The 20,744-nt window shown below is 42.5% G+C and overlaps 1 protein-coding gene across 1 annotated transcript; it reads right to left on the minus strand.

The window, feature by feature from the left end:
* Positions 1 to 6,823: 6,823 nt before the first annotated feature.
* Rida (reactive intermediate imine deaminase A) lies at positions 6,824 to 20,649 on the minus strand. The gene is made up of 6 exons (NM_031714.2): positions 20,514 to 20,649; positions 11,347 to 11,452; positions 10,510 to 10,564; positions 9,671 to 9,739; positions 8,384 to 8,439; positions 6,824 to 7,315 (listed from the first exon to the last, which is right to left on the minus strand). Exons 1-6 carry the CDS (start codon positions 20,576 to 20,578, stop codon positions 7,253 to 7,255), a joined length of 414 nt encoding a protein of 137 aa, NP_113902.2. The 5' UTR covers positions 20,579 to 20,649; the 3' UTR covers positions 6,824 to 7,252.
* Between the last annotated feature and the right edge of the window lie 95 nt (positions 20,650 to 20,744).

The raw sequence follows: 20,744 nt of genomic DNA on the forward strand, positions 1-20,744 counted from the left end.
CCTTTTATTTATTTGTTTAAGGCAGGGTCTCGTGGCACCTAGGTTGGTGTCTGGACCTCGCCTACGTAGCCACTGATCATCTTGACCGTCTATTTCCTGTCCCCAGTGCTGAGCGCTCATTCTGGAGACGTGCCTGGATACTTTAACCGTGGGCCAGAGGCCGACACTGCCATTCTTTTTTACATTTAACAAATTGCAGTGCTTCTCTGTCTGGAGGGGAGACACAAAGTCCTGACCCAGTCAGACACAGCTCAGTTCCCATGGGTGCCACGTCTCACTGTATTTCCAGTCCTTTCATCCAGAGTTTGGTTTGGAAGTCATGACCTAAGTGTAGGGAGTTGAGAGGGTGTCTCTGTGACCTTCATGCCAATGGAGGACAAGAAGGCAGTTTGGCTCAATGGGAGTATGACCCCAAGTCGTTTATTTTAGGCATATCGGTGAAGCTACTGGTGATAATTAACTCCATCCACATGCACAACAAAGCATATGTAAATTTCCTTGAGGAACAAAGTCAGCTAAGGATAGATCAGACTTGGCCTCATCAAAGCTCTTTGTGAAGTCCATAAGGATACTGTTTTAGTCAGTGTTCTATATCTGTGAAGAGACGGCTGGCTTACAGTTTCTAAGGTCTAGTACATTAGCATCCTGGTGGCAGGCACACAGACATGGAGCTGGAGGAGGAGCTGAGGGTTCTACATTCCAGACAGGCAAGAAGTAGGGAGAGCACTGGGCCTGTTAAGGCTTTTGAAACCTCAAAGCTCACCCCTAGTGACACACTTCCTCCAACAAGGCCACACCTCCTAATCCCTCCCAAGTAACGCCACTCCCTCATGACTAAGCTTTCAAACATGAGCTATTCGGGCCATTCTAATTCCAACTAGCACATTCCACACCCTGGCCCCTGTCTTGTGCTGTATCAAGGTTCCACATGGATTCAGGCTCAGAGGGATAGCAAAACCTTCCTTGGAAGACCAAGTTTGAGCAGTTGTTAGGTCTCAAATCCAGGACAAACTACTAAGGTACCTATTTAACCTATCAAAGTAGACCTGGCTGTGAGGTTCTCCCAGCATTTCTCAGTCCCTATCCATTACAGGGTATGACTGGCATGTCCCATCTCCTGCCCTAAACTTCTCCAGCCCAGAGGCTATGCTGCCCTTTCCCCAGCTGCCTTTCCCTGTACAGTCCAGCCATTTTGGTTACTGGGCTCCCTTTTCATGTACTCTTTCCTCTCCCCTGGTCTTCTCTCTCCTCTGCTCACTCACCTCACATGGCCCCACTAAGGGTCACATTCTCTGGACTCTCCTAGCTCTCTCTGCCTTTACTCTCCCTCATATCATAAGGGGAGGGGGAGGTAGAGGAGGAGGGGGAGGAGGAGGGGAAGGGGGAGACAGGGGTCCTCCACCACACCTCTGATCAGTCCTGTTCTTCCTTTTCTATTTTCATTCATCTGGTGCTGATGTGCCTATTTAAAATATCAAAGAGGACTATTTTAAATAGGTATCTTAGCTGTTTGTCCTGGGTTTGAGACCCAACCACAGTGTGGGCAGAAAATGTTCAACAGAGATCTCAGCCCCACTCCCATACTGATGGCCTAAAGACTCTTCCTCACTAGAGACTGCTTCTACTGAGGTCAGGTAGATGCCTCCTAATGCAGCTAACACCGTAAACCCTGCCTCCTTGCTTCTATATACATAATAATAACCTCACCTCATTCAGCTGACTGCAGTAATACCACCTCTCTGTTCGACTGTATGTATGCATGTATGTATGTATGTATGTATGTATGTATGTATGTATGTAATAAACATGCTCAACTCCCAGAATGTTGGGCTTTCTCTAGCCCAAACCAATCACAGTTTTCTGTGTGTCCTGTGTGTCCCCACGTCCTTTCTTTACTCCCTCGATGCCCCATTTGTCCATTACCAGTGCCTTGCTGGACAGAGCATAAAAGAGACTGAGGGCTCTTAGGAAGCCCTTAGGAAGTCCTCACAAGCCCCACCCCCAAGCTTATAGAAGCAGTAAGGATTGTGAGGCAGAGGAGTCTCTGCCCAGTTATGCTGCCTGCAAGGTGTGTACTGAGCCCCGGAGATTAGCTTTGCATGATTCGTTGCCCATGGTAGGGTGGGCTCTTTGGTTACTCATACTCCTAGAGGTAACCCCAATACACTCATAGGTTCACTAAGGTAGACTTGGGTTGAATCATTTCTTTGGCATGTTGCTGGTGTCCTATCTGGGATACAGAGACATCTGTCCACATCTTCTGCAAAAAGTCACCCAACAAAGACCACAGCAGCACTGATGTAAAACACTACCTTTGAAAACACTGGTTTGTACAAGCAGTTAATCACCTGAAATCTATCCACACAAAAGAACAGTCTACTGTGGTTTTAAAACTTTAAAAGTTTGTAAAATCAGGGACTAGACAAGGCTGCCCACGCTCTCCCTACTTATTCAAGTAGTACTTGAAGTCCTAGCCAGAGCAATCAGACAACAAAAAGAGGTCAAAAGGATACAAATGGAAAAGAAGAAGTCAAAATATCACTATTTGCAAATATATATTTGACCCCAAAAATTCCACCAGAGAACCCCTAAACCTGATAAACAACTTCAGCAAAATGGCTGGATACAAAATTAACCTAAATAAATCATTAGCCTTACTCTACTTAAAGGATAAACAGGCTGAGAAAGAAACTAAGGAAACGATACCCTTCACAATAGTAACAAATAATATAAAATACCTTGGTGTGACTCTAACTAAGCAAGTGAAAGATCTGTATGACAAGAACTTCAAGTCTCTGAAGAAAGAAATTGAGGAAGATCTCAGAAGATGGAAAGATCTCCTATGCTCATGGATTGGCAGGATTAATATAGTAAAAATGGCCATCTTGTCAAAAGCAACCAATTGATTCAATGTAATCCCCATCATAATTGCAACTCAATTCTTCATAGAATTATAAAGAGCAATTTGCAAATTCATTTGGAAAAGCAAAATACCCAGGGTAGTGAAAAATATTCTCGACAATAAAAGAACTTCTGGGGGAATCATCACCCTTAACCTCCAGATGTAATACAGAGCACTAGTGATAACAACTTTATGGTATTGGTACAGAGACAGGCATGCAGTTCAGTGGAATAGAATTGAAGACCCAGAAATGAACTCACACATCTATGGTCACTTGATCTTTGACAAAGGAGCTAAAACAAGCCAATGGAAAAAAGATAGCATTTTCAACAAATGGTGCTGGTTCAACTGGAGGTCAGCATGTAGAAGAATGCATTGATCCATTCTTATCTCCTTGTACAAAGCTCAAGTCCAAGTGGATCAAAGACCTCCACATAAAACCAAATCACTGAAACTAATAGAAGAGAAAGTGGGGAAGAGCCTTGAACACATGGGCACAGGGGAAAATTTCCTGAACAGAACACCAATGACTTACTTATGCTCTAAGATCAAAAACCAACAAATGGGACCTCATAAAATCGCAAAGTTTCTGTAAGGCAAAGGACACTGTCAATAGGACAAAATGGCAACCAACATATTGGGAAAATCAATCCTACATCAGATAGAGGACTAATATCCAATATATACAAAGAACTTAAGTTAGACTACAGAGAACCAAATAACCCTATTAAAAAATGGAGTACAGAGCTAAACAAAGAATTCTCAACTGAGGAATATTGAATGGCCAAGAAACATCTAAAGAAATGTTCAACATCCTTAGTCATCAGGGAAATGCAAATCAAAACAACTCTGAGATTCCAACTCACACCAGACAGAATGGCTAAGATCAAAAAGTCAGGTGACAGCAGATTCTGGTGACGATGTGGAGAAGAGGAACACTCCTCCATTGTTGGTGGGACTGCAAGCTGGTACAACCACTCTGGAAATCAGTCTGGTGGTTCCTCAAAAAATTGGATGTAGAACTACCTGAGGACCCAGTTATACCACTCCTGGGCATACACCCAAAAGATGCTCCAACATATAACAAAGACACATGCTCCACTATGTCCATAGCGGCCTTATTCATAATAGCCAGAAGCTGGAAAGAACCCAGATGCCCTTCAACAGAGGAATGGATACAGAAAATGTGGTACATCTACACAATGAAATACTACTCAGCTATCAAAAACAATGACTTCATGAAATTCTTAGGCAAATGAATGGAACTAGAAAATATCATCTTGAGTGAGGCAAACCCAATCACAAAAGAACACACATGGTATGCACTCACTGATAAGTGGATATTAGGCCCAAAACTTGGAATACCCAAGATGCAATTCACAGACCACATGAAGCTCAAGAAGGACAACCAAAGTACGGATACTTCAGTCCTTCTTAGAAAGGAGAACAAAAATACTCACAGGAAGAAATATGGAGACAAAATGTGGAGCAGAGACTGAAGGAAAGGCCATTCAGAGACTGCCCTACCTGGGAGATCCATCCCATATACAGACACCAAACCCAGACAGTATTGAGGATGCTAAGAAGTGCATGCTGACTTGTGCCTGATATAGCTGTCTCCTAAGAGGCTCTACTAGAGCCTGACAAATACAGAGGCAGACGCTCACATGTGGAAGACATAGAGAAGCAGCTCCCAGGCAGGGTCAAGAAAGGACTGGTGACAGGTGCAAGTAGGGGCTGGAATGCTCCCCTTGAGAAGAAAATGTTTTTCTCACTTGGCCTTAAACTATTTTCTGCTGTGTCCTGTTTCTGTGGAAGCAGTTCTCATGCTCTTTTGGTAATGACGAGTATATTTTGATAATAAGAAGAGGAGTGATTTGTTATGTGAATATTTTGAGAAGAAACCTTTGTTTAGTCGTATTTGTTTAGTCTTGACTCAGTTGTTCCTGGTATCATGGGAATAATGACCTTATGGTATCTTGCCAAAATGGAAACTGTAGTAATGCATATTCATATCTATATAAGGACTAATAAAACTTGCAACTTCGTGCAGTTGCTTCTGGCTTTGCTCTGCATCCCCTGTGTCCTGGTGGTATGTGACTGTACCCAGGGCCCCCAACGGACTAGACGTTGACACTCTCTGGCAATCACTGAACTGAGAACAGGGTCCCCATTGGAGGAGTTAGAGAAAGGACTGAAGTAGCTGAAGGGGTTTGCATCCCCATAAGAATAACAATACCAACCAACCAGACACATACTTCCTTCACCCCCATCCCCCAGAGCTCCCAGGGAGGAAACCACCATCCCAAGAGAATACAGGAATGGACCTATGGCTCCATCCACATCTGTAGCAGAGGATGGTCTTGTGGGGCATCAATGGGAGGAGAGGCCCTTGGTCCTCTTAAGGCTACATGCCCCAGTGTAGGGGAATGTCAGGGAGGGAAGGTGGGAGGGAGTGGGTATGTGGGTGAGGGAGCACCCTCATAGAAGCAGGGGGAGAGGGGATGGGATAGCGGGTTTCTGGAGAGGAAACCGGAAAAGGGGATAACATTTAAAATGTAAATAAAAAATATCCAATAAAAGAAATTTATAAACAAAAAGTTTTTAAAATGTAGTTTTAAAAATTGACTATAGTTTTAAAATCTATACCTGTATATAGAAGTAAGTTGTAGTATAATGTATATGGTGACTGTTTAGTTATATAAATTGACAAAATAAAGGTAGATAATCGAGTGTGTAAAAGGCCATCTGGAGTCTCACAGAAAGCACTGGCAGTGCCCACTCTTGGGGGAGGTAAGTGGGACGGAATGGGACCCACCAAGTTCCTTTCTAATTTATGTTATTCTGTGCTAGGATTTACTCTACCATGAGAAATTATTAATGCAGTTGGAAAATGTTGACAAGCTTTAGGGCTCAGCACAGCTATCATTTGACTATCTCAGTGGCTGAGGCAAGAGGACTGTTTGAGCCTGGGAGGAAGCCCAGGCTAGATAACACAGCAGGGGTATCAGTCAGGGTTTCACTGCTGTGACAGACACCATGACTAAGGCAACTCCAATGAGGACAACTTTTCTCAGTGAGGCTGGCTTACAGGTTCAGAGGTTCAGTCCATTACCATCAAGGCAGGAGCATGGCAGTGTCCCAGCAGGCATGGTGCTGGAGGAGCTGAAAGGTCTACATTTTGTTCTGAAGGCAGCTGGGAGAAAACTGCCTTCCAGGCAGTTAGGAAGGTCTTAAAACCCATGCCCACAGCGACACATTTCCTCCAACAAGGCCATACCACCTAATAGTGCCACTCCTTGGGCCAAGAATATTCAAACCACCATAGCATCCATATCTCAAAATCCAACCAAACAAAGACCTTAAAGTGGAGATGGAGAGATGGTCAACAGATAAAAATGTTTTCCAGAGGACTTGGGTTCAATTCCTAGCACTTACATAGGGGCTCAGTCTTCTATCTCCAGTCAAGGATCTGATGCCCTCTTATGGCCTCAGCAGGCATTGCACATATGTGTACAAAACAGACATGTAGGAAAAGTACTCATATACAAAACATAAGGCTTTCAAGAATAAACATGCAATCTGATTACAACTGAAAAAGCTAGAAAGCCAGAAATAAACTTTAAGCAATAAAATAGCTGGAGATTTTTCTTTTTAAGATTTTATTTATTTTACATATAAGTGTTCTATCTTTGTGTACACCTCCATGCCAGAAGAGGGCATAAGATCCTATTACAGATGGTTGTCAGCCACTATGTGGTTTTGAACTCAGGACCTCTGGAAGAGCAGTCAGTGCTCTTAACCTCTGAGCCATCTCTCCAGCCCCTAATTTCATAATTTCTACTCACCCTTTACTTGGTAGTAGTTTTAATATATAATTAAACTGTTTAAATAAATAAGAGAACAAAAGTACAAACAGAGGGAAAGTTACACATCTGTTTTTTATTCCATTAAGGCAGTATTATCTTATAAGATTTTGGTCCACTTTTTTCTCCTGGTACTATTAAAGTTTGAATATTTTAATTTAGTTTCTGATATCTAACATGAGAACTAAGTATTCCACACAAGCAAATTGATATGATTTAATTAGGTGTGCTCTTTACTGTTTCGTCTTTGATTCTGCTCTGCATGTTAGCAGCTATGTGCCTTTCTCTCACACCCAGCCACATAAGTGAAATTACAGCACTAGCCACTGTACTGAATAATCCCCAATTAATGTCAAATCTCCACATGTATGATCATTTCCACGATCACTTCACACGGTCATGTGTGCACTTCCCAGAATCATTTGTAAAATTTAAAGTGTGAGAGACATTGTAAAGACTCCAGAGTCAGCATCAGCATGGCTCCTTACAGTCCTGCTGTGGTGAAAGGCCCCTGGACAGCGATGGCTTCGATTTCAATTCGACTTCCCTGGAAGGAGAACAAAAGCCCCAGTCTCAATCCTTTAATGCAGATCAAGGTTCAATAATGCATAGCAACATGTATTTTTACCATTAATCTCCTCACAGAAAGCAAGGATGGGAGAGAATTCACTAAGGCCTTACAATAGGTCAGGCTACCATGCTAGGCACATTCATATATTAGTTCCCTTGATTCCCACAGCAGCCCTGGTTGTAAAACAAGGCACTGACCTCAGAAAGGCTGAAAAAGTCGTCCTATGTCACAAAGACTAGCAGTGGATAATCGAACCTATGTCTTCTGGTTCCAAGTTTAAAGCTCTTTCTAATACACCTAATACCTTCAGTTTGACAATGACCCTTCCGGGGAACAACAAGCTAAAGCGAGAACGTATGACGTTCCTAGGTGGCACAGTTATACCCTGCAGGTGTAGTGTGGGCAGGAGGCATAGGAAAAGAGACCCCAGTGAGGGAACCCCGGAATCAGGATGGAGAGCATCGTTCTAGTGAATGGTCTAGATTCTTCATTATGTGAGAGCCAGGTGAATTTGTTTTTATTAAGATAAATGGCAACACTATCCAAATTCTCTGGCCAATACTCTAAAATACAGTAGAGCTGGCCAGAGCGTTAGTTTCACACCTTGCTGGTAATGTCAGTGAGGACAGAGGCTCTCCAGAAATCTCCATGTAATTCTATACTGTGCTCTATTTTCAGAAGTCCTTACTGAAAGGCAGACACTAGGGAAGAAGTCACACTGCAGGGAGTCACACAGTGGGGCCCAGAAATCCACACTCCTCCAAGGAACTAAAGCCCCATCACAAATTTCCTCCCCTAAGTAACATCACAACACAACTGCTCTTAAGGTGTTTCTTATAACTTAAGTCGTCGGATTGTGTCCAACAAATCAGGTCATACCTATGCGCTGCTTTGTACGATTTCTTAGCTTTCTCCAGATCACAACGGTGATCAGGGTATTGACTTTTAGACTCTGTATTTCTGAGGAACAGGAACTGTACTAATTTTAAGTTTCCTTTCAAAGAGACAGGACACATACCCTGTATGCACTGGCATCATACTTACTTTGGGTAAAGCGGCGACTTGGTAAGCAGCCCTGGCAGGAAGGTTACCCTGGAAATCTGAATGTGGAACAGTGTCAGGTTAATCTCCAGACATGGTCCCTTACTCAGGAGGAGAAGCAAGACTCTGGGAACTGCCTCATGGCCTGGCCCACTCCCACACACAAATGACAGAAAAACTTACATTTAGATTGTCTGACAAGATATTCTGCCACATGACTTTATGATCTTTAGTATTTTCTAAAACAATGAAACTCATCTTTGTCTTATAATGATGAGCATGGGTTTGGTCTTTAAAGTGATTTCTATGAACAGGGAATGGCTCCTTATCTTCAGCGAGGACATTCCTGTGAACTTTAACCTTCTCTAGTCTTTTCTTCTGCAGAGAATAACGATGAAGTTTTCCCCATACCACACCTCCATTTCAACCCACCAGGAGACAAGGACTCACGTTCTCTGCCGCAGCAATGACAGCATTTGCTCCGAGCTTACACCCTGCCAGCATCTGTTCTAAGTGGTGTACAGGATACTTAATGTAATCATTCCAACAACCCCTTGTGGTGGCAGAATCCTGTCCTCACTTTACATACTAAAAACTAGAGTGCAAACGTTAAGTAAGTTCCCAGTGATTCTGAGAGAGCCACAAGATGGTAGCTAGACCACATCATAGCAATGGCAGTAAGTCTGTATGTCTAAAAAGATTTAGGGGAGGCTTAAAAAGCCAAAGAAGCAAATAATAAAGTTAAGTTTTAGGAAAATGAATATATATTATATTTTTAAGAACTGAGATAGAAATATAGATCTTTTTTATGAGGGCATATTACTACTGTGTCTTTCCAACCAGATGATGGATTGTGTCAGGAAAAAATATCATTTTAACATACATCTCTATTACTTTTACTTGACAATGATACTTTTTTTTTTTTTTTTTTGGTTCTTTTTTTTGGAGCTGGGGACCGAACCCAGGGCCTTGCGCTTCAAGCGCTCTACCACTGAGCTAAATCCCCAGCCCCGACAATGATACATTTATATCAGCAGATTTATTCCCCTTTAAAAGTAAGTGGGGGTGGGGTGGGGAGGGGGCTGGAGAGATGGCTCAACAGTTAAGAGCACCGACTGCTTTTCCAGAGGTCCTGAGTTCAAATCCCAGCAACCACATGGTGGCTCACAACCATCTGTAATGGGATCCAATGCCCTCTTCTGGTGTCTCTGAAGACAGCCACAGTGTACTCACATACATAAAATAAATAAAATCTTAAAAAAAAAGTGGGAATAAAGTCAAATCACTTACATGTTTTGTAGATCTCATTGACAGTGCCAAAGTCATTTATGTCAGCCAGTAAAACAGTTGTCTTCACCACTAGAAGACAGTTACATATGTATAATTTTTTTCTTCATTAGTGTTAGCCATTTCATCAGACTCAAAACATGCCTTTAATTTCAGCACTCAGGAGGCAGAGGCAGGTAGATCTGTATGAGTTAGAGGCCAGCCTGGTCTTTAGAGTGAGTTCCAGGACAGCCAAAGCTACTCAGAGAAACACTATTTCAAAAAACAAAAACAAAAAAACAAACAAAAAAACCCCCAAAACAAAACAAAGCAATAACCCCCCAAAACAAACAAAACAAAAAACAAAATTCCAGTGTATAATTTTTTTATGAGTATCTCGATGAAAACAAGACTAAAGAAATGAAATGGCATTGTGTTTTAGACCATTAAAAACACAATCCTTAGGGCTGGAGATGGCTTAGGTAAAGAGCACTGGCTCCTCTTCTCGAGGTTCTGAATTCAATTCCCAGCAACCACATGGTGGCTCACAACCACCTATAACGAGATTTGGTGCCCTCTCCTGGTGTGCGGGAATATGTGCAGGCAGAATACTGTATACATAATAAAAACACACCACCCCATAACCCTTAGCAACAAAGACATGCATACCCAGATTATTGGATAGTATATGTCTTCTACAAAGACCCAGGCCATAACAAACACACATTAACAGTGTTGGGGGTGGGGCTCAACAGTGGAATGCTTGCCTGGTAAGCATGAAGCTTGGATCGTGAGTGCTGCAAACAACACAAACAGACAGCAAACCCCACCCATGAACGGGGAAGAAAGGCCCAGTTGCTCACCATTAGTGAAGTCACAGCCTGCAGCCTTCAGAATCTCACCCAGGTTTTTAAGAGCCTGTGGATCAAGTCACGAAAGGTCAAGGATGATGCTGTATAATTGCTTTAACTGATGTTTCCACACAAGCCAACTATGCACTGGCTTTTTGTTAGTGGACTGCATCTCTCTGAACTGTAGTGGAAGGCCTTCTTATTTCGTAGGACTACTGGGATGGATATGGTGCTAGACTTGGGAGGTTAAGGCAAGAGGATGGGGGCCCAAGATCACCTATAACTGCGTAGTGAGTTCAAAGTCGCCTAGGCTACATGAGACCCTGTCTCAGAAATTAAAACCCCTAACCCCGATCCAAAATAAAACCTCAAATACTCAAATCATCAGTAATGAGTTACATATATGCATACTCTGGGGAGAGCAGGGAGGTCAATGGCCCTGAAAACAATTCATCAGGACACACCAGCATTTGATTTTGCTAACCAGGTGATAAGGTGGTTTTCTCTGTTGTTAAGCCATCTTAAAAGGGCTGCAATGATGGCCCCTGGTTAAGAGCGCTTGCTGCTCTTGCAGAGGACGCAGTTGAATTCCCAGCACCCATGTGTAACCCCAGTTCCAGGGAATCCAAAAAGGCATACATGTGCTAAACATGCATGCATGCAGGTAAAATATTTATACTCATAAAATAAACACATCTAAAAGAAGCTTTTTTAAAAGTCTTAAATCTAGTAGTGAGTAGCTGAAAACACATTTATCCGTTGATCGCTACTCAGGGTCATAGACTGTCTGCACTGCCCAGTATTACGAAGGCGTGGGAACTGGAACCTCTCATGTGGAGGATGACTTACTTGTTTAGCTTCTTCTGCTACCCCTCCTGGCACAAGTTGTCCACTGGAAGGATCCATGCCTATCTGTCCAGAAACGTAAATGGTCCTGTCCACTAGCACAGCTTGGCTGAAATAAACAAAAGCCAATATACATACATACATACATATATATATATACACACACATATATATATAATAGATAACATAAAAGCCAATGCTAAAATAGTAATTTAATAAGGTACAAAAAGTATAAATTGTAAAATAAAAACTAATAAATCTGACTTTTAATAAACTAAAATTCTGTTTATTGATAAGACATCTTTAAGAATGTGAAACAGTCACAGGTTGGGAGAGAATATTTACAACATATATCTAACAAAGGACTTGCACCCAGAATCCGTGAAGAACTAGTAACTAAATATATTAAGATACATGACCTAATAAAATACAGGCAGTTGATTTTGTTAGCTACATATAAACAAGTAAGGAGCACAGGAAAGGTGCTATACCTTATTAGTCATTAGAGATAGGCAAATCAAAATGGTACCATGCCACTGGCATCATAGCACTGCATTGCAAGTAACATATCACACCAGTGAGCAAAAGGCACAGTCAGAAATACAGAGTGATTGCGCTCTGTGGTTCATAGGACACACTCTAGGAAACAGTAGGGCTGTTTCTTAACATTTCAACACACACTCAACACATTACCCAGTGTGATGGTTTGTGTATGCTTAGCACTAATATTAGGAGTGGCACTGTTATTAGGAGGTGTGGCCTTGCTGCAATAGGTGTGCTACTGTGTGGGCTTGGGCTTTGAGACCCTCTTCCTAGCTTCCTGGAAATGAAGTCTTCTATCCGCATTCAGATGAAGATGTAGAACTCTCAGCTCTTCCTGCACCATGCCTGCCTGGATACTGCCATGCTCCCGCCTTGATGATAATGGACAGAACTCTGAACCTGTAAGCCAGCCCCAATTGAATGTTGTCCTTATAAGAGTTGCCTTGGTCACGGCAACTCTTCACATGGTCTCTTCACAGCAGTAAAACCCTAAGATCCAGTATTATTCCATCCCTTAGGCAAATATGTAAGTGAGAATTAAAACATCCCAAAGCTTTACATGAATGTTTGGAGACTATATTCCAATATACAAAACGAACCTCTGCTAGGTCCAACAGATGACTACACCTTGGCTGACAATTCCAGCAAAGACAAAGTAAGAGCAGTGAGAGAGTTGCCTGGGGCCAGGGCTGGGGACTGAACGCCAATAAAACTGGGGACTGAGTACCACGAAAATGGTAAAGAATTTGAAGCTGGGAGATGACAGTGAAAATCTTTAATCCCAGCTCTTAGGAGACAGAGGCAGGCGAATCTCAATGAGTTCAAGGCTAGCCAGGTCGTACAGAGTAAGTTCCAGGACAGCCAGAGCTACATAGAAAGAAACCCTGTCTTGAAAACAAACAAAACAAACAAAAACAACAAAAAATTGTGTTTGTATAAACATGACTCTGTAGACTGGTGGAAAACTCACAGAACTTTACTCTTGAGATGAGTGATTTTAATGTCGCTTATATTTCAATAAAACAATGAAACAAAAAACTGATAGAACCCTTAACAAGGTTGCCCAGTGGAAGAGTAAGTTAGTCACTGCTTGTGGCACACCTGTAGACTCATTTCTGAGAGCGTGTGCTAACAGTGCTACACGGTGCTAACTGAGCTTCCATGCCTCACTACTTCTTTTAACAGAGACAGCATACTGAATTATACAGGTACACTTCAGTCACCACTGAACCCAACCCCTGACCTCCCTGCCTCTCTGTCTGCCTCTCTCCTTAAAACGGCACTTTTTCTTTTTCTTTTTTGAGACAGGGTCTCTCTGTGTAGCCCTGGCTGTCCTGGAATTCACAAGATATCCTCCTGCCTCTGCCTCCCCAGTGCTGGCTCAAAACAGTACCTTTTGGGGAGTGGAGTTTGCCTTTGCTTTTGAGACAAGGCTTTTTATCATGTAGCCCTGGCTGGCTTGAAACTTGTTGTGTAGTCTAGGTTAGCTTAAATTTATGGTGAACCTCTTGCCTTTGCCTCCTGAGTGCTGGATATACAGTATGTGCCACCACAACACTTAGAAAATAAGAGTTTTAAGTTTCTGGGCTGGAGAGATGGCTTAGAGGTTAAGAGCACTGGCTGTTCTTCCTGAGGTCCTGAGTTCAATTCTCAGCACCCACATGGTGGCTCACAACCATCTGTAATGGGATCCGATGCCCTCTTCTGTGTGTAGAATGACAGTGACAGTGTATACACACACATTTAAAAAAAGGTTTCTATTTTTTTTCCTTATTTTTATTTAAAAAAGATGGCATCTCCCGTAGTCAGGCCTTACCATGTAGCCACAGCTGGATTTGAACTTCGGATCCTCTTACCTCCACCTCCCAAGTGTTGACAATATAATCATATGCTACCACCTGGGGGTTAAGGAACTTTCTGTTTGTTTGTTTTCTTGAGACAGGGTCTCACTATGTAGCTCTGGCAGTTCTGGAATGTAGACAAGCCTGCCCTTGAACTTGCAGAGACCTTCTGCCTCTGTCTCCTGTGTGCTGGGACTAAAGGTGTACGCCAGTATGATTGGTTTAAGGAATGTTGTGGCGAGTCCTATTCTGATCCGGAGTAGACTGTAAGCTTTTGAGGGTAGGGCTACCACATTTTTGTAGCTGTGTAGGGCTTAAGTGATTCTCTGCACACAGTAGGCATGCTGTGTCTGCTGCCGATCATCTGCTTTCTAAGCGCTCAGCACCACCAATCCTGGCAGCATCTGGTAGAGAGCCCTCCCCCTTGGTCGAAACCTTTCTTACCTCCCACCATGCTGGTCTTTCAGGTTCAAAGGAAAATACCTTCCTGTCCCCTTATCACCTTATCCTGGTGCCCACCCAACCCTTACACAGCAAGTGCTAGAGGTTGACTCTGACAACTCAGAATGCACAGGGCTCTCCTCTGGCTTTCTTTTACCCTTATCTTTAAACAGATAACTACTGAGCTTGTTACGGTGTGAGCTTTCCTCAGGTTGAACAGAACTATTGCTTAACACTATTAACTCCTCCTTGTAGAATTAGGCCAACTGCACTAGGCCCATTACAAAATACCTTCAATTCTCACAACATCTGAAAGATGTTCAAATATATTATCAATAATCCAAACCTTTATGATAGTAAAAAGATCCATTGATTTTCAGCAGTACTTATTGGAGCCGAGACTATTTGCGTTTAAAAATTAAATTTGCAAGGATTTAAAGAGGTTTAGTTACAAAAAAACCAATTGACTACTTGATACTTCCTGGCCTAAGAATCCTACTGCTTCAGTTGTAGGTTCAAGAAATTGTTTCATAATTTTTTTAAAAATTATTTTGGGGCTGGGGAGTTGGTTCAGTTGTTAAGAGCACTTACTGCTCCTGCAGAGGACCCAGACTCAATCCCAGGCATCAACATGGTGGTTCACAACTGTGCGTAGCTTCAGACCTAGGGGATGGCACTCCCTTCTCACCTCCTCTGGTATATAGTGTGTGTGTATATACATACACACACACACACACACACACACACACACACACACATATATGCATGCAAGCAAAACCTTATGCATAAATTAATAAAATGAATAAATCTTACATATAGACTTTATTTTTATTTATGTATGTATGTTTTCTTGAGTGTATGACACATTTTGTGTGTGGGTACCCAGAGGTCAGAAGAAGGGTGCCCTATACTGGAATTACAGATGGTTGTGAACCACCTGATGTGTGTACAGGGAACCACACTTGGGTTCTGTGCAAGAGAGGAAGTATTCTGAACTGCTGAGTCATCTCTTCAGCATTGTATTTTGTGTGTGTGTGTGTGTGTGTGTGTGTGTGTACATGAGTGTGTGCTCTTGTTCACTGTGGTGGACACATGGAGGTCAGAGGACAAATTGTAGGAGTCGAGTCTCTCTCTTTCTACCATGTAGGTACCAAACTCAGGACACAGGGTTTTGAGACACTGATGCTTTTACCTGCAGAACCGTTTTACCCACGCAGGCTCCAGGAACTTTAAAAGCCTTTTATTCTACTTCCTGTCCAGAAATACACTGGGCATAATGCTGCAAACCTATAAACCCCAGGAGGCTTCCTGAGGCACCCTTCTTCTGACCTCTGGGTACCCATACACAAAAGTACTCAGGAGGCTCTTGAGTGTGGTGCCAACCTGGGATGTGGAGTGAATTCTGGGCTGTCTAGGACCACAGTGAGATTGTCTGGAGGGAAAAAAAAAATCTGCACAGAGAAAACACCTAAGTGAAAGCAAACCATGCCCAAAACTCAGAGGAGGTAAAACTTTCAGAAACATTCCAATTAAGTTTCAAGTCATGATCTGTGCCACATTATGGCAGTGCTAATAAAACAGAAAGCCCTTCAGTAGAACTGGTGTTGCAATACCTCCAGGGCTGTCCGCAGTATCCTAAAATGTGCTGAGCTGTGCTTGGTTAATCAGTAACAACACCCCATTCATCCCAATGCCAAGGACTAAAATGCCCAGCACATTAGCATTCTCTCTCGAGAAGCTAGAATTTCAAAAACTGTACTCATCACAAACTTCCTACACTAAAGACTTTATTTCTTAATGGTTCCCAAAGCATCTGTGCATACGGAGGCCAGAAGTGGACATCAGGTGCCTTCTTCAATCCCTCTCTACCTCATACATTATATTGAGGCAGGGTCTCTCACCTGAACCCAGAACTTGTTTGACTCGTCTATCTAGACAGCTTGCTCTGGGGAGTTTCTGTCTCTGCCTCTCATATACTGTTATCACAGGAGGGCTGCCACATACTGTTTATATAGGTGCTTGGTAGGGATCAGACTCTGGTCTCCATGCAGGACAGTTCTAAACAGGATGAGGGACTAATTCTACGAAGAGCTGTTAACAGTTAACCAATGCCTCGCTTTCACGGGAGAGGAGCTCACTTTTTAACAAGCTCAAGAGATACCTCTTTGAACACACACTTTGGTTACCAGGCTTCTGGACAGTATCTCTTTTGCTACAGATGTCTTTTGTTCTGAAGTAAAGAAGTTATTCTGGTGCAGCTATCACTAATAATTTAAAGAGCAGGATTAGGGCCAAGGAACCAAAACAATTACTACTTTTTGGTTTTGTTTTGTTTTTTGTTTTTCAAGACACAGCTTTTCTGTGTAACAGTCCTCACTGTCCTAGAACTCACTCTGAAGACCAGACTGCCCTTGAAAGATTCCCTTTCGATTAGTGCAGCCATTTCTTAAGAATGAGAATCTTTTAAGCTGGCCCTTGCTTAGCCCCTAGACAGTTAGACAATAGACCAGAGAGTACAGAAAGCACCCACTCTCTAGGAAGCTGCCCGACCATAAGAACAGATGGTATAGATCATATTTACTGCAGGGCAATTACAAGGCAGGAAACATCTCTGGGAAGCTGACTGACCACTATAGATTGTGCCCCAGGATGAGAAAACCAATATCAAGTTAGATGTCCTTGGTACTGACATAGCTATAGCCTGGTCCTGGGAACTCCAGGAGAGAAACATCTGCCAAGTCAGATATCCTTGGTCCTTGTCCTGGGAAACCCAGGATGGGAAAACATATATCAAGTCAGACGTCCTTGGTACTGAAATGGCTGCGTTGATATGGTTACAGCCTTGTCCCAGGAACTCCACGACGAGAAACATCTGCCTAGTTATCCTTGGCACTGAAATAGCTGAGCTAATGAAACTGTGTGTGTAATCTTTTTTTTTTTTTTCCTTTTCTTTTTTTCGGAGCTGAGGACCTAACCCAGGGCCTTGCGCTTGCTAGGCAAACGCTCTACCACTGAGCTAAATCCCCAACCCCAAAACTGTGTGATCTTAAATGACTATTTAAGCTTACATTTCTGTTGTTCGAGGCTCTTTACATCCCTCCTGCGTGAGGACCGTGTGGAGCCCCAGTGCACTGGTATCCCAAGTAAACCTCTTGTTTTTACATCAAGACTGAGTCCTGTGTGTTTGTGGGGTGGTGGGTGTCCTCAGGACTAGAGCGAGAGTTTCCTCTGTCTGAGGGTCTTTCAGCCTCAACTCACAGATATCCATCTACCTCTGCTTCCTGAGTGCTGGGATTAAAGGTGTGTACCACTGTTGCCTTGCATTAATTTTTAATTATATAATATCTCCTGCTTTTACTCTGCTCCAAATTTCTATCAGAATTCCTTTCTTAAAAGGGATTTGTTGGACTGATCTCTTCCTTATTTTTTTTTTTTTTTTGGTTCTTTTTTTCGGAGCTGGGGACTGAACCCAGGGCCTTGTGCTTCCTAGGCAAGCGCTCTACCACTGAGCTAAATCCCCAGCCCCGATCTCTTCCTTATTTAAGGTTAAGAACTAGTGTTACTGTTTATCATTTAGAAGATAAAGAAGCAAACTAGGAGACAAAGTCTCTGTGTAAGGTCACACCATTAAACAGAAGTCAACTAAGAATTTAGATCCAAAGTCCGACTTTCCTGTCCAGACAAAGTCCAACGTTAATGCCAGCTTTTGAATGTTTTTTTCCAGAAAGTCGCCCACAGACAGGGAATCATATTGTCACTTTTTAGTTTTCTTTCAATTCTTCTAAGCTGGGAACAACAAATGAAATTATTCAGATTGAGCCCTGGAGTCCATTACACTTTCAAACCGTATTACACTTCTTAGTGGGATGATCTTGGCAAATTATTCAACTTAGTATATGTCAGCTCTCACATCTGAAAAATGGAGTTGTAGCTGGGTGGTGGTAGTGAACACCCAGACCCTCACACTGTTCAGCGTGGCCTTTCACTGAGCTATATCCATCACCGGCCACAAAGACATTGAGATTATTATGACTATTTATGTGCACGTGTATATGTACACCACCTGTGTACATGGAGGCCAGAAGGTCCTCTGGGTCCTCTGGAGCTGGACTTACACCAAACTTGGTTCCCTAGAAGAGCAGAAAGTGCTCTTAACTGCTGAGCCATCTCTCTCGTCTCTGCCCAACACTTTAACAAAGAGAGCAGGCCCAAGGTTCTGAGCCAACTGCAATAGGTCCATGGAATTTTGGAACTTACTAATACTTATTATTTGAGTTTTTTAAAAAAAATTTTCCATTATATCGTTTTGTATTTAGAGTATTTTGACAAAGTTTTCCTTTAAAATTAATTTAAGTGAAAGCAAGTCATTTTCATTTTCAAAGAAAATGTTATAAAACATTAGGTACACCAGTTTGGCAGAAAATAGTTCAACTGAAAAACTATCTTCCCCAAATCTCTACATTCCTGTATCCTTTTACATCTGTGCCCTCACTTGAGCAATTTCCTCTGGTAGGAATGTCAGTCTGTAACTAATTAACTTTGAAGAGTTTAACCCGACTATCTTTTACAGGGTGCTTCTCCAAACCTTTTTAAATTTCTCTTCTACAAATCAGAATCAGATTTTCTCCCTTTCACTTGGTCTCTCATTCCATTAAGTTCCATTTCTGATCCTATATCATAATTACTGCGTCGCCACATCGGACTGTTATTTCTCTTGATATTAAGGGTAGTAGGGTTTGAATTCAAGTCAAGATGTCACTGGCTGACTGTATTTCCTTGAAAAGGTTGACCTTGAGCTTGCCCTTTTGAAAAATGGAGAGAGAACTTGGAGTTTGGCTGTCCTAGTGCTGGTCGTGTAACATTTGCTAAACTAATACTTCCTTTTCTTTTTCTTACATAGGTGGAGGCCTATATATAACCATGCCAGATCCTTCTTACACATTGTTGTGTCAGTTAAATACTTGGCATGCACTACACATCTTCCACAGTACTAATGTTGCAGCTGTAGAAAATCTTCCGTGGTTTTTTTTTTTTTTTTCGGAGCTGGGGACCGAACCCAGGCTCTTGCGCTTGCTAGGCAAGTGCTCTACCACTGAGCTAAATCCCCAACTCCCGAAAATCTTCCGTTTTGATTGACAGCAAAGAGACACTATGTCAGAGACGACTTTTTCAAGTAGCTCTAGATACATTTTAGTGAAGACTTAGAAATTAGGGAGGAGAGAGTTGCATAAGATACGATCCAGTGATTTTTAAAGCTGAGGCATTTTGAGGAATAAGGTTTTAAGCTAGGTGCGCTGGTCCTCATGTCAGCACTAAGAATGCTCAAACAGGAGAATGGCAAGTTCTAGGTTAGTCTGAGCTACAAATGGAGACCCCCATCCTTCATAGCTCCCACAGAAGGAAGTGAAAAGAAAGTATCATGTCTTTTTAAAAGCACTTCTGGTAAGTGGAGAGAAATGCCAAAGGATAGGTTTTTTTTGTCCAGTACATATATGGCTAGCTCTAGTATATAGGGTAGTCTCAGAAGATCACCTTTGGTGTTACCTGCCTCTGGTATTAGTGGTAAATAAGCATGGATAAACCATTCATACGCGTTATAGCATTCCTACATGTTGTAGAAACCAGCGACTTGCATAGACATACAGGTATTTGCTGAGTATTGTTGTCCAAATGAGACAAGCATATCTTGTAAGTTAAGAAAAGGTTGGATCGAATTTCATGCTAGTAAAAGAAGCCTGTCACAGAGGACCAAACAGTGTATTACTTTTTCATAGCAAACGTCTTTAACAGATAAACCCTATAGTGATGGTGAGTAAATAAATGGTTGATTGTAAGGAGCTTGGGGGAAGAGGTCATGTGGAATAAAAGCTAATGGCATAAACCTTATTTCAGGGTGGGTGTAAATGTTTTGAGAGTGAAAGTGGTGATGGCTGCACAACTTTTGGACACAGTAAACGCTACCGAATTGAACACACTAAGGGAATGAGAATTCTATGGGCTGTTTATTCTGTCTTAATAAAGTTGTTACGAAAACCAAAACCAGAAGCCACCAAGACGAAAGGCTAACCACTTCTAACGAGAGAAAGAGCGTGTGGCAAGCTCGCCTTCCGGGCTGGGTAGCTCCAGATGGGGGCAGATCCAGGAGAGCAAGCTTCTGGTCACACCAGGGCTCACCCATTCCCTAAGGGATTTGGACGCACTGTCCTCTTTCTGAACTCAGTTTCTTCACGCATTCCAAGGGGGTGGTTCTGACACTCTCTTTTGCTCGGACCCTTAGAAGCCGGAGCTCCAAACTCCCAACTCTGCATCCACCTGGCCCATCAGTGCTACCGTAAGAAACATTACCTGTAGGCACCAATGGCCGCCGGGGCTTTTGAAGTGCTGATCACTTTTCTGATTATTGACGACATGCTAATCCTTCCCTCTTGAAGATCCTCCAGAGAAGAAACGGCAGTAACAACATCCACTCTTTTTGTCACTGACCAAACAGCCCTAGGTAAAGAGTTTTGGTTCAGGGACCGCCTCCGGTGAATTCGCAGGGTCCGATGGGAATTGTAGTTCATATGTGACTCCACG

This window comes from Rattus norvegicus, chromosome 7 (assembly GCF_021556685.1).
Source record: "Rattus norvegicus strain SHRSP/BbbUtx chromosome 7, alternate assembly SHRSP_T2T, whole genome shotgun sequence".
Taxonomy (NCBI): Eukaryota; Metazoa; Chordata; class Mammalia; order Rodentia; family Muridae; genus Rattus; species Rattus norvegicus.

Excerpts from the sequence above, each read along its gene's own strand:
- Rida (NM_031714.2), bottom strand. The coding sequence starts at position 20,578 with ATGTCGTCAATAATCAGAAAAGTGATCAGCACTTCAAAAGCCCCGGCG. Across the intron at positions 10,565-11,346 it reads TAGCAGAAGAAGCTAAACAA|GCTCTTAAAAACCTGGGTGA; the intron begins GTAAGTCATCCT and ends CTTGATCCACAG. Across the intron at positions 9,740-10,509 it reads AGGCTGTGACTTCACTAATG|TGGTGAAGACAACTGTTTTA; the intron begins GTGAGCAACTGG and ends ACTGTCTTCTAG.